This window comes from Tamandua tetradactyla, chromosome 11, assembly GCF_023851605.1.
Source record: "Tamandua tetradactyla isolate mTamTet1 chromosome 11, mTamTet1.pri, whole genome shotgun sequence".
NCBI lineage: Eukaryota > Metazoa > Chordata > Mammalia > Pilosa > Myrmecophagidae > Tamandua > Tamandua tetradactyla.
In genome coordinates, this window is record NC_135337.1 from 82,260,917 (window position 1) to 82,274,068 (window position 13,152).

At 60.4% G+C, this 13,152-nt stretch overlaps 2 protein-coding genes across 2 annotated transcripts; both read left to right on the top strand.

Moving 5' to 3' along the window:
• The first annotated feature begins 3,425 nt into the window (after positions 1–3,425).
• On the top strand, positions 3,426–7,740 carry LOC143649630 (serine protease 57-like). Its single transcript, XM_077119554.1, has 5 exons — positions 3,426–3,739; positions 6,174–6,327; positions 6,417–6,561; positions 6,759–7,019; positions 7,540–7,740. Exons 1-5 carry the CDS (start codon positions 3,670–3,672, stop codon positions 7,690–7,692), a joined length of 783 nt encoding a protein of 260 aa, XP_076975669.1. The 5' UTR covers positions 3,426–3,669; the 3' UTR covers positions 7,693–7,740.
• Positions 7,741–8,834: 1,094 nt separating this feature from the next.
• On the top strand, positions 8,835–13,073 carry LOC143650529 (serine protease 57-like). The gene is made up of 5 exons (XM_077121416.1): positions 8,835–9,030; positions 9,733–9,886; positions 10,305–10,446; positions 12,094–12,357; positions 12,792–13,073. Exons 1-5 carry the CDS (start codon positions 8,949–8,951, stop codon positions 12,990–12,992), a joined length of 843 nt encoding a protein of 280 aa, XP_076977531.1. The 5' UTR covers positions 8,835–8,948; the 3' UTR covers positions 12,993–13,073.
• Positions 13,074–13,152: the final 79 nt, after the last annotated feature.

Here is a 13,152-nt window from a genome sequence, read left to right on the forward strand (position 1 = left end):
ACAAATTGCTATGCAAATGAATGGGTATGACTGTGTCCAAATAAAACTTTATTTGCGAAATAGGTGGTGGGCTGCTCTGGCCCGCAGATTATAGTTTGCTCACTCCTGCACTAGGCAATCAATAAAAGTGAACTGTGAGAAGTTTCAGTTTCCTCTCTGGCTCCACCCTCTGTGTCCATTTAGCCCCCCAATATTTATTGACTCATCCTGATGACACAAGTTAGGTTCCCCGTGAAGGCCATCTGAGCCTCAATTTCTATGGAAAATGGGATCTAGAATATGTGCAAAAAAAAAGCAAGAAGTGATCATACCCAGTGCTGGAGACGGGATTGGGAGGAGTGAGCATACCCAGTGGGGTCGGGAAATGGACCTTGTCCTGCTGGAGATCCAGCAGTGAATGAAACGGACCTGCCTCTGGGGAAACTGTGTTTTGTTTTGTTTTGTTTTGTCCAGTAAATAAATGACAAGGTTGAAGGGTGGTGAGTGCATTTGGCTAAGACGTAGGAAGGAGAGGGCATGTGGTGGGGAAGGCAGCTGGGGACCTTCCCCACGGGTCAGTCGCGACCCTTTGCAGCCCTTGCCTGCCAGGCTGCCACCTAGCGTAGGGCAAAGCCACGTCCTCCCCACGCTGGCAAGGGCCCCTGGAAAGAACACACCACATCTGGTACCAGGTGGGTCTGGGACATTGGGCCAGGCAGAGGGTGCAGGAGGCATTGCCACGGCAGGGACAGTCTGAGCAGAGGGGCAGAGGTGGCACAGGCAGGGCGCACAATGGGAGAGAGACCTTGCGTGCTCCGGGAGGCATCTCCACCATCCATTTCCACCGGCCTGGCTCCGCTCAGCCCGGAAGGAAGCAGTGCAGACCCAGCCCCACGTGGGAGGAGCTATTGGCTGCACCCTCGGCCCCGCCCCCTTCCTGGACCACCTGCATCCATGGTTTCCATGGTGACGCCCCTTCTCCTCCCGCCTCCTTGGCTACCTCTGCCCCTCCCTGGACGCTGCTGCCATCCTGGAGCTCCTCCCAGCTCAGGACGCCCTTGGACTTCCTCCTGGCCCTCAGACTCGGCGGGTCTCACATTGGGCTCTACATCAGCACCCCCCCCCCAAACTCACTCCTCTCCTGTCCTCCCGCTGGAGCCCCATTCACCTCCCCTAGCACTGGTTCCTGCACAGGCCATGTCCCTCCTCCAGCCCCGCAGTCTCCCGGTGTCCCACCTCCTCTGACCCCGCTGCCGCTCGTCTCCGGTCTTTCACCCAGCCTGCCCCTGCTCAAATGCCTGCCATGGCTCCCCGGTGCCCTGCAGCCTGGCCAGGCCATTCTTCCCTCACTCCTCCCCACCCTTTACACTCTGCCTTCACACTTACTGTCCCCTCCTCATGGGAAACCCTTCCCTGCAGTCTCATTTAAAACTCCACCCCTGCCCTGTCCCCCTTGCTGGCGCTGCTCACTCTTTTGCCACTTAATTCTTCTGATAGATGATATTATTTCCTCACAGCAAGGATGCCATCTGTCTTCTCCACTGCTGTATGGTCAGCATCCAGCACCCCCAGCATGCAGCAAGCGCTCAATAAGTGCTTGTGGCATGAATGAGTGAATGGTTTCGTAGCTTCGGGCATCTTTTTTTCACCTTGCCAGCTTTCGTGGGAAAACAAAGCAATGGGCGTGGTTTTCAGGTGAGCAAATGCATGTCAAAAGAGGTGTGTCCAGGGCACCCCACCTCACCAAATTCTCACAAGCACCCCAGGGGGAGACCGAGGCTCTGAGAGCCATGGTGGGGGGGAGGGCAGGGCCTGTGCCGGCAGCTCAGAGGACCCCAGTGGTGTTCGAGGCACTGTCTCCCTCAGCCCAGAGGGGCTGTTGTGCGCGGGGGAGCCGGAGGAATGCGGAGGCAGATGGAATGGGCTTCGTGGTAAGCCTGAGCTCCGGGGCTCCCCTGCCCCCTCTGACTCAGTTTCCCCACTGGGCAAGTGGGCGTGCTCAGTGGTCCCCTGTACAAGGGACTCACACAGGTAGACCCCTTCTCCATTCTCCCCTGGGCCCCTCTGACCAGGAGCAGGTGGCAGTGTTCATTCCTGAACTTTCTGAGCTGCGGTGGCCTTCGTGGCAAGGTGCCGGGAGCTGGGGGGCTTAAAGCACAGAGGTCCATTCACTCACAGGTCGAGGCCCCCTCCGCTCTTGGACACCCCATCAGGTCACGCTAGGTGCTGGAGTCAGCACTGCCACATGTCTTTTGGGGGTCACGGGTCACCCCGTGACAAAATGCACCCTTCAATTCAGGAAGGTGCGTTTGCTGGCGACAGGGAGGCGGGTCGGGGAAGGGTTCCACAGCCCCACGTGGCCTTGGCAGGCCTCGGCCCTGTCCCCACCTAAGCGCACTGGACCCCAGGTACAGAGGGGGACACTGAGGCACGTGTGGCCCAGTGGTCACAGGGAGAGCCTGGGGTGGGTCTCAAGGTCCCCGGTCCATACCTTGATGCCACAGGTGGGGATGGGGTACGGGAAGATTTTGAGCTTCTCAAATTCTCAGGGGCTCCCAACACCCCCAACCTCTTCCTGACATCTGAGCCCTCTGTGACTGCTGAGGGCTGCCGGGAAAGGCCCCGCACCCACTGAGCGCCAACTGCATACCCCAATCAGCCATGCTGCCGGAGCACCCTGCTCCAGGTGGAGTCATGAATGTCAACCATACCCTGTGCCGGGTGGGGTGATGAGCACCTACTGCATACCCTGTTTTGAACTGGATGATGAGCACCGACTGCATACTCCATGCTGGGATGGGCAATGAGAGCCGACTGCACACCACACTTAAGGCGGGGCCATAAGTGACAACAGCATACCCTGCTCTGGGGTGGACTATGAGCACTGATTGCATACACTGCTCCAGGTGGGGAAGTGAATGGCAACTGCATACTCCACTCTGGGCTGAGCCATGAGCGCCAACTGCACACCCTGCTCTGGGATAGACATGGAACGCCAACTGTATGCTTTGGGCAGGGTGATAAGCATCAACTGCATACATTGCTCTGGACTGGATGATGAGCACCGACTGCATACCCCACTGTGGGCTGCATCTGATGGAACTTGGACTGATGTTTTGAGCTGCAGTTTCTGCCTTTGCACCTCCTTATCACAGGGGTTTCCCCAGGCCTGGCCCCACGTGGTGCTTGACACAGATCTGCCAAGAGAGTAAGTGAGGCGCTCAGTGGCTCTCCCTAGCTGTGTGGCCCCCAGGAAGTCTTCTTGACCTCTCTGTGCCTCAGTTTCTTCATCTGCCTGGTGGGGGGTGGCACCGGCACTTGTGCTGCAGGGGGGGAAATGAGGGGATATGTACAAAGGACTCCCTGAGCCTCAGATGCTGGGCTCTATTATTATTCCCATTAGGATTGTTCACACCGAGCTGGTGACCGGGGCAGCCCCACGATGACCCATTTCTCAGGGACGCCGAGATGTGCCAAGGATCTGGGCTGCTGCTTGTCCCTTTGGCCAGCTCCCAGGAGCCGTTGATGCTGTAACCTCGCATTTCACAAGCCTCCAAAAGGGGCTGGGAGGGGGCAAGCCGGATATGGGAGGGAATGTATCCCGGGTGAAGGGGGTCCTGGTGCCCCCTCCCCCTGCTTCATAATCCCAACCGCAGGCCCGACCTGGCATTCAGCACCACACGGAGCAGGATGCTGGGAGCCACCAGCCCCGCCGTCCTCCTGGCCTGTGCCGTGGTCCTGGGAGCCCCAGCCTTTGGAGGTAAGGGGGAATGGGGTCATCCCAGCTCTGGCCTGTCCAGACTTAGTCTCCTTCTCTACCTTGGGATAATGAGACTCCAGACTCACTCCAAGAGGGGCTGTGTCCTCTGTACCTGACAGTTACTCAGTAAAATAAACTTTTATGAGCAAGGGCTAATCTCCTCAATATATAAAGAGCTCCAAAAAATCAATAAGAATAGTAAGTATATGAAGCTGTTACTATTGTCACTATCATTGTGTTCTGACTAGTATCTGAGGGGGACAAAACCAATCTGGGTTTGAGATTCTGTGCTGTGCTGCCCCAGACAAGCTGGCTCCCCTCTCTGGGCCGCAGTTTGGGAAATGGAACATTGCTCCCAACTTGGCCCAGGTCTCAGGGCTGCTGGGAACTTGGTTCTCTGGAACAGTGAAGAACGGTTTTCTGTTGAGTTTCACAACCATTCACAGAAAGAGGAAGGAAATGGGCCCAGTATTGGGTAGAATCAGGGCAGAGGCAACAACTTCAATCCTGGCCCCATAGTGGCCTTGCTGTGTGTCCCTGGCCAGGGTATTGAACTACTCTGTGCCTAGTTTCCCTGCTGGGAAGTTGGGGACTATACCAACGTCCTCAGCTGCTCCCAGGACCGGGTGAGGCTCCCCAGCAGTGAGTGGCTTGGGAATATTTTTCGGATCCCTCTGCCCCCTATTCCCAGCACAACTGGGGAAGGTGGGAGCAAGCCCAGAGCTGGGGCTGCCACATAGACCCGAAAATCGGGGAGGACCAGAGAGACTTCTGTCTTAATGGACAGAGTGCCATCGAGCACCAGGAAGGACGGTCCTGGCTGATCAGGGTGGACAGAAGCCACCAAACCACCCCTGGAGTAAATGTCTCATTACAAGCTGTGACGGGCTTCTGGGGAGGTGGTGGCCTCTGAATGGCCTGCTGGGGGTGGGGTGGGGGTCAGGCACTGTCCCAGGACCCTGGAAATGACTTTCACGTCAAACTCGTGGCTCACGTTTTCCTGAGCATTTCATCAAGGTTGTGTGATCTCCTCTGGCGGCTGTCACAAACTCAGGGCTTAAACCACACACGTTTCTTCTCTGGCAGTTCTTGGGGTCAGGAGTCCGAAATGAGTCTCGCTGGGCTAAAATCGAGGCCCGCAGGGCTGGTTCTTCCAGTCTCTCTGGTCCTCTCTGATTGTCAGGTCCAAGGGGGAACCCTGCTTCTCACCTTTTCCAGTTCCTGGGCCTGGGATCCCCCACCCACCCGTGAAACCAGCAGTGAGCATCTTCTCTAGCCCCGCCCCTCCCATCCCCCCCCCATAAAAACCCTGCAATGCTATCGGGTCTCCTTTTGGCATCCCCTCTGCAGAACCCCTTGTGGGCCGAAGGAGACACACTCACCAATTTTGGGTGGGTACAGGGACAGGGACCCTGTGGGGCCGTCACTGGCGCACAGTGGGTGACTTCACAGCTGCAGGAAGTTTCCCACACAGAGGGCGAGAAGTGACACGTCCCAGACCCCCGGGGACCCCCACTACCCCGGGTGCCTCCGACTCCTTTAATGGCACCCAGAGGCTCCCCTTAGGCCCTTGTGTCAGGGGACCTCGTGGTGTGCCTTGTGGCTGGGCGTTCATGGCCACCTCTGCTCCGTCCAGCCCCAGGCATCAGGACAGAACATCTGACCTTTCCTTCACTCAGGGCCGGGCCCAGGAGGCTCCATCACATAACATCCAATAGCAGGAGAAAGTAATCCACGGTGACAGTGGTGGGGGGGACGGGCAGTGGAGGGGACCCGGGGGGGGGCTCTGTGTGGACTGGGGGGCTCACTGCACGGCCCACGGACTGCAGAAGACCTAGGGGTCTTTTGGTCGTAAGATAACCTGATTGAGGATGAAATGAAGCATCGACATGGAAGGAGGCAGCTCAGTGTGAAAACTGTAAAGGGTCGGCTCTTACCACCTCCCGCAGCTATAAAATGGGGACAACGAGACCGAGGGTCAGTGGGGATCCCTGAGGTTGGCAGGGCCACGGCCTGCAAAGACGTGCACACCTGGATCCCTGGAACCAGTGCCCACGCCCCTCTGCAGACGGGATTGAGTCCACCTCGGGATGGGTGCGCTCCCGGACTACTGGGGGTCACGAGGCCATTGCAGGGTCCTTATGGGAGGGGGTGGAGGGTCGGGGTCAGAGAAGACACTCACCGCAGCGTCACGGGCAGAGGGGGAGTCCCCCCGGCCCAGGAACAGGAAAAGGCAAGAAGCAGGATCTGCCCCCTGGAACCAGCCCTGTACCTCGATTTTAGCTCCACGAGGCCCAGTTAAGAGTCCTGGCCCCAGAACTGTCAGAGAATAAATCTGTGGGGTTTCAGTCACTGACTCTGCAGCCATCTGTGAAGCTGGCCAGCGGAGACCCTGAGGGCTGTGGAACAGCGCTCACCAGCTGTCCTCCTGCAGGGACCCTGCGAGGCGGGATCGTGGGGGGCCGAGAGGTGGCCCCCCACTCACGGCCATACATGGCGTCCCTGCAGCTGGGGCAGGAGCACATCTGCGGAGCCGTGCTGGTGCAGCGGCGCTGGGTGCTGACAGCCGCACACTGTGAGGTGGCCGGGTGAGTGGCCGAGGGGGGGCCGCCGGGAGGTAGGCTGCAGGTCAGGGGCGCTCCAGCTGCAGCGCCCCGTGCCACTGCCTTCCGTGCAGGAATCTCAGCGCCTTCCGGGTGGTCCTGGGGGCCCACGCCCTTCATGAGCCAGAGCCCACCCAGCAGGCCTTCACCCTGGCGCGGGCTGTGCCCTATCCGCTCTACGACGCGCGGCTGGACACCCACGACCTGCAGCTGCTCAAGGTGGGTGGGCAGGGGGCGGGGGGCAGCTGGGCTGGGGGTGGGAGGCATGGGGTGGGGGTGGAGTCTCCTGGGCATTGCCCGGCCCGGTGACGCTGATGCTATGGGCAACGTCCTCTCCTGTCTTTTCTCTGCTTCTCTCCCCTGTCCCCACCTCCGCCCGCCCCACCCTGTCCTGTCTTCCCTCACCTTGACCCCAGCTCAGTGCCGCGGCTCAGCTCACCCCCGCCGTCCGCCTCACGTCCTTGCCGGGCCGGAACTGCGCACTGCGGCCCGGGCTGCGGTGCCAGGTGCTGGGCTGGGGTGACACCACTGGCCACTCCAGCCCCCCGGTAGGGCTGATGGAAGCCCGTGTGGTCATCGAGCCCCGAGGTGCCTGCAACGTCTCCTGGAGGGGGGCCCTGACGCAGGACATGGTCTGCGCCTCGGCCCGCACGGGGGACCGCCGGGGCGTGTGTGGGGTGAGCTTTTCCAGGAGCCCCGACCCTGGGGCCTTCCTGACCCCGAAAACCACTGACCTCACAGTCATGGGCCCTGGGGCCCCCAACATCAGAGGCAGAGTCCCCTAACTCCGGAGTCCCCTGACTCCAGGGTCCCCCTGACTCCAGACCCCAACCTGGGAGCCCCCCACCCTGGAACCTCCCCAGTGCCACAGCTCATGTGGCCCCAGAGACCCCTGACCCCACAGCTCCCCGAGCCTGGATCCCTCTGAGCCCTAACCCCATGGACCCCTGACTCCAGAAAGCCCCCAATCCTGAAACCTCCCCTGTACCACAAGCCACACGGCCCCAGGGACCCCCCCCCAACCTCAGAGACCCCAATCCCACAGCCCCCTGACCCCAGGGCCACCTTGACTCCAGGACCGCCCAACCCCGGAGCCCCCCTACCCCAGAATTCCCTGACTCCAGAGACGCCCAAGACCAGATCCCTCTGAGCTCCGGCCCCGCGCCCCCTCTGAGCACACGATGCCTCTCTCCACAGGGCGACTCAGGGGGACCTCTGCTCTGCGGGGGCCGGATGCAAGGCGTGGTGTCCTTCTCCTCTACGCTGTGCGGGGACCCCCGCTTCCCGGATGTCTACACCCGTGTCTCCACCTTCGTGTCCTGGATCAGGGACGTGCTGCAGCACTACTGACTGGCAGGCGCACTGGGACGCCCGACCTCAAATAAAGCCTTTCCAGGCCCCCCAGACACCTCTGGCTTGTGTTTCCTGGAGGCTCTCACACCTCCCGTGGCCCCCGGTGCCCGTGGGAGAAGCCCCAGCCTGACCCCACACCCTGGGTGTGCTCCTGCCGCAACCCAAGCCCGCATCTGCAGGCCACACCCTCCTCTTCCTCTCACCACTGGGCCTTCTGGTGTCAGGTGGCGCTGACTCTTCCAGGAAGCCCTCCGTGACTCCACAGCAAGTCATAGGGCTCCCCAAGGGCACTCCTGGGCCCATTTCCACGATAACCATGGCCACAGTGTGTGTCTGGGTCCTAACTTGGGGAGCCAGTCGTCTGTCCACGTTCAGGGCCTTCACAGGAGCAAATTGGCAACGGTGGGGTGACTACCACCATGGAAGTAGACAGACATGGCGAGGTTCGCTGTGCAACACTGCTCCCTCTACCAAGACAGCTGGTGACAACAGCCAGCGAGGTGCCCCTTGCACTCTCAGCCCTTTACCTGAAATAGCGTGCCCAGGTGGCAGTGGAGACGCTGACGCATGTCGCTGTCCCATTCATCTTCATGCCCTCCCCAGCCCCAGAGAATGTCATGGCCATGGGGCCTCGAATACAGAAGGCGCTCAATAAACGCACCAAAGGGGGAATAAACATAGAGCTTGCTGGGGGGGGGGGGTCCTCACAGCCCTCTGCACAGTGCTGGGGCTGCAGATAGGGAAACTGAGGCACAAAGGCTGTGAGACTCACCCAGGACGCAGGAGAGCGACCACCTGCCACCTCCAAGAAGCGGCTGCAGATGCTTATTGAGCACCGACTGTATGCCAGGCTGCGGGAAGCTTTTACACATGTCCAGTCACATACACCTTGCTGCAATCCCGTGGGGCAGGTTCTAGGGGAGCTGAGGCACAGAGGGGCCAGGCAACTGCTCACGGCTGGGATTTGCCCCAGCAAGCAGTCCTCGAGTCCCTGTCCTGCCCGCCCAACCCCCACCCCACATCCCTGGCCTTGTGTCTGGGTCTCCCATGCAGTTAGGACAGCCACACGGGACTGTCTTGGGGCGGTTGGAGTCATGGGACTCCCAGAAGCAATCTGCCCAGGACTGGGCGTGGCTTGGGGAGCCTGGGGGGCCCCAACCATAGGCTGCAGCGGTTTCCCCTTTCCGGGCCGTTGGGTATGGCTGGGGCCACGGCCAGGAGACCTCTGGGGGAGACGCCCTTGGGTGACAGCCATGGGGCCCGGGGCAGGGGACTGGAGCCACCTGCTGCTGACCATCACCACCAGTGCCCTGCTGCTGCCTGCTACAGTCCCTGGTGAGGACCCCCTGAGCCCTCCCCCAGGTTCTCCCCTCCTGGACACGCCCCCTCCCAGGCCTCCCACCCCGGCCCCTGCCAGATCCCCATCCAAGGGGTTCCCACCCAACCCCCAGGACCCCCACACAGGTACCCTCCCACTCAGCACCCTTGCTGCTGCCCCTCTCCAGTCCTCAGCTGGGGTCAGCAGGCTTTCTGGGCTCAGGAGACCCCTCCCCACACACTTGAGGGGCTTATTTCAGCTCCTCAGTCTCCAGTTCTGTGTTTCTCAGGGTCCCCCTGTCTCTGTCTCCCTGACTCTGTGTCTGCATCTCTTTGCATCTCCCTGTCTCTGAATCTCCCTCTCAATCTCTGAGTCTCTCTGTGTGCCCTGTTTCTGAATCCGTCTCCCTCTGTCTCCCTACCTCTGCATCTCCCTGTTTCTATTTCTCTGTCTGCACCTCCCTGTCTCTGTGTCTCCCCGATTCTCCATCTCTGTCTCTCTGCCTCTGCGTCTCCCTGTCTCTGCATCTTCGTGTCTCTGTGGTTCTCCGACTCTGTCTCTGCATCTCTCTCATGCCCCCTCTCCCTCATCTCTGCCTCTCTCGCCTCTGCACCCTGGTCTTGGCCCCCGTCCGTAGCCAGGCGGCCCCCCTCCCCCGCCCCCCCCCACCCAATGGGTCCACCGCTCGCTCCTGACGCTGCCCCACCACCTGCCTGCAGGTTCCTGGGGGGCCCGGATCATCGGGGGCCAGGAGGTGGTCCCCCACTCCCGGCCCTACATGGCGTCCGTGCGCTTCCAGGGTCAGCACCACTGCGGGGGCTTCCTGATCCGCGCCCGCTGGGTGATCTCAGCCGCCCACTGCTTCAGCGACAGGTGAGGGTGCCCTGGCCCCCCGCGGCCCCCAGACACCCCTCGGGACACGGCGGCTGCACCCAGTGGGGGCCCCAGGAACAAACAGCGGGGGAAGAATGGCACATCCTAGTAGGATCGGTTCTGAGTGGGTCGACACGATAACCAGCAGCCCAGGGAAAAGCCCAGGAAGACACGGGAGGGATGATGACGCGACGTAGCGAACGCTGCACTGCTGTCACCTATGCTAAGTGGCCGTGTGCCCCTGTAACCATCCTGGTTAACCCAACAACTGAGACAGAAGCACAAACGACGTGACTGTCAGACTGTCATCGGGGCTGGCTCAGGCACCCCAGGGACAGTTGTGCCCCCATTTCGCGGCTCAGGAGACTGAGCCCATGCTGGGCCGGCTCTGACCCTCCTCCCACCCTGTCCCCGACAGAGACATCCGCACGGGCCTGGTGGTGTTGGGGGCTCACGCCCTGAGTACCCCTGAGCCCACCCAGCAGGTATTCAGCATCACCAACATCAGTCACCCCAACTTCCAGTCAGAAACCCACGCCAATGACATCTGCCTGCTGAGGGTGAGTCGGGCAGTAGGGGGGCCGCAATGGGCTGGGGAAGCTCTGGCCAGGCCTGGGCGACCCAGCTCAGCTGACGTATGCTTTGAAAAAGCAGGAGGAATCCCGTGAGCACCTGGGTCAGGTCATGGCCCTCTGCCTAGAACCCCCTGTGGCTTCCACCTCCTCCAGGACAAACGGCACCCCCCTTTCACAGTTACCCTCCTAGTCTCCCACTTGAGTTGGACCCATCTCTCCCCATGCCACCACCACGCCTGGCCTTGAACCTCTGCAGCTCGCTCCCTCGCTCCTGCCCAGCCACACTCCCCAACAAGCATGGGGCATCCTCCCCCTCACCTCTTTCAAATCTTTGCTCTAATGTCATCTTCTGACGACCCCCCAGCTAACTCTGTAGTCAGCCCCTCCTGGCTCCCATCCCAAGGCCCTGCCCTGCATTCTTTCCTCCAGTGCCCCTACTGAACCCTCACCATTTGCCTTTTCACTTTGGTCCTTGTCCACTTCCTCCTTCAACCTCCAGGGCAGGAATTTTCTTCTTCACGGCAGTTTCCACCAGGTATACACTAGGTGTTCAATATTTACACTGAAGGAGGATATGATGAGAATCCAAAGCCACCACTAAAGGCCCAAATCCCTGCTCTGTGCCCAAACAGCCCCTTCTGGAACCTTCCAGTCCCTTCTGGCCCTTTGGAGCTCCTTCCTGCCCCTCCGTGACAGCTTCTCCCACTCACACATGGCACATCTACCCCAACACCGCTGCTCGGGGGTCAACCCCTCTCTCAGAGGCTCCCACTCTCCACACCAAATTCCAGGCTTCCTCATGGCCTCTGTGTTAAAGGGAGAACGTCCCAGACTTGCCCTTCCAATATGGTGAAAATCAAAGATGGGGCTTTTTCAGCAAAATGAAGGGGGCCGCTATGTGTTGGCACCACAACTTCTTTGGTGGGTGCCACCTGCCTGAGAAGCCCTGGGGCCTAGACCCAGCCCTGGGCATAGATTGGGAAACTAAGGCTGGAAGGGGGCCCCAGGAGGCCCATGGCCATGTAGTGACAACCAAAGGCAGGTCGTGAGCCACCCATTCATCCATTTAACTGAGTGCCTAATGTATGCCAGGCCCCAGGGACACAGCTGTGAGCACACCAACCCCATGTAAATTTCCCCAGAGACCCCAGTCTAACGGGGTAGGGTGGCAGGCTGGTGAACTAGCCTTGAAGGGGGGGCACACGGGAGCCCAGGAAAGGTGCCTATCCCAGCCTAGAAATCTGGGAAGGCTCCCTGGAAGAGGTATTCCAGGCGTGTAAGCAGGTTGGGGGGTACAGGTGGGGGGACCTCCCAGGGAATTGCAGGAAATTCATTGTGGCTGGAGGGGACACTGAGGCCAGACCACCCCTGAGGACCTTGAACGGCCAGATGGAGGACCATTGGAGCCACAGGACAGTTTAGGACAGGAAAGGATTAGGGGTTAGAAAAAGCCTTTGGGCAGTTCAGAGGGCTAGAATGGGGGGTGGGATGGGAGGGACGGCTGCAGATGATTTCCTTCCAGGAGGCCAGGGAGGGTTAAAGGAGACAATTGTTGCAGATGGGTGAACTGAGGCAGAGGGGAGTGGGTACAGTGACCCAGGGGGCACTCTGAGCTCAGAGCTTTCTCTGCAGCTGAATAGCTCGGCCGTCCTGGGCCCTGCAGTGGGGCTGCTGAGGCTGCCAAAGGAAGATGCCAGGCAGCCCAAGGCCGGGACGCGGTGCCACGTGGATGGGTGGGGCACTGTGTCCAACTTCGAGGAGCAGCCGCCAGGGCTGATGGAAGCCGAGGTCCGCGTGCTGGACCAGCGCGCCTGCAATAGCTCCTGGAATGGCAAGCTGGCCCCAGCCATGCTCTGCACCCGCAGTGTGGACCGCCAGCGGCGCGGCTTCTGCTCTGTAAGTCCTCGCTCTACCCACTTTTCCAGGTGGGGAAACCAAGGCTTGGGAGGGGCCACAGGGCTGCCCTGGATGTAGGTGCAGGTCCGGCCCAGTCCCCTAGCCACCAACAGAAGTCTTTCTACAAGTGGCATCCAGCAGGGGGCGGTGGCAAGTCTTGGGGAGATGCAAAGGCCCTGGGGTTGGAAAGAGCTGGGTTTGCTCCAGGACCAGCAAGCAGACTGGTGTAGTTGGAACGCAGAGAACAGGTGGAGAATGGGGGGAGAGGAGCCTCAAGCCCTTGCAGGCAGAGATAAGGAATTTTGGTCTTCACACTAAAGAGTACAGGGGAGCCATGGAAGGGTCTGGTGGGCCGTGATGAGACTCACATGTAGAAGCTCCTTCAGGGAAACCCAGACCCAGACAGGCTCCTAACCTCACCTCTCCTCTCTCAGGCAGACTCCGGGGGCCCCCTTGTGTGTGGGAACCGGGCCCACGGGCTCGTCTCCTATTCTGGCCTCTGGTGTGCAGACCCCAAGACCCCGGATGTGTACACGAAGGTATCTGCCTTTGTGTCCTGGATCCAGGATGTGATTCAGCACAGACCCCGCCCCAGCCCCCCAACTGGGACATCCCCATCAGGTGCTGTGTCCTGAACCACAGCCTTGCTGGGCCTGCCAAAGAGAGGGGAAACCGTATCAACTAGCTTCAGCCTGGAATGGGCTGGGGCTGGGGCTGGGGGCTGGGGGCTGGGGGCTGGGGCTGGGGCTGGGGGACCCAGAGCCCTGGAAAGCTTGAGGCTGGGAGATGCGGAAC

Bases quoted from the DNA above. Each gene is read 5' to 3' on its own strand.
- LOC143649630 (XM_077119554.1), top strand. From the start codon at position 3,670: ATGCTGGGAGCCACCAGCCCCGCCGTCCTCCTGGCCTGTGCCGTGGTC. The intron at 6,328-6,416 runs GTGAGTGGCCGA...CCTTCCGTGCAG, and splicing joins GCACACTGTGAGGTGGCCGG to GAATCTCAGCGCCTTCCGGG. The intron at 6,562-6,758 runs GTGGGTGGGCAG...CCTTGACCCCAG, and splicing joins ACGACCTGCAGCTGCTCAAG to CTCAGTGCCGCGGCTCAGCT.
- LOC143650529 (XM_077121416.1), top strand. From the start codon at position 8,949: ATGGGGCCCGGGGCAGGGGACTGGAGCCACCTGCTGCTGACCATCACC. The intron at 9,031-9,732 runs GTGAGGACCCCC...ACCTGCCTGCAG, and splicing joins GCTGCCTGCTACAGTCCCTG to GTTCCTGGGGGGCCCGGATC. The intron at 10,447-12,093 runs GTGAGTCGGGCA...CTTTCTCTGCAG, and splicing joins ATGACATCTGCCTGCTGAGG to CTGAATAGCTCGGCCGTCCT.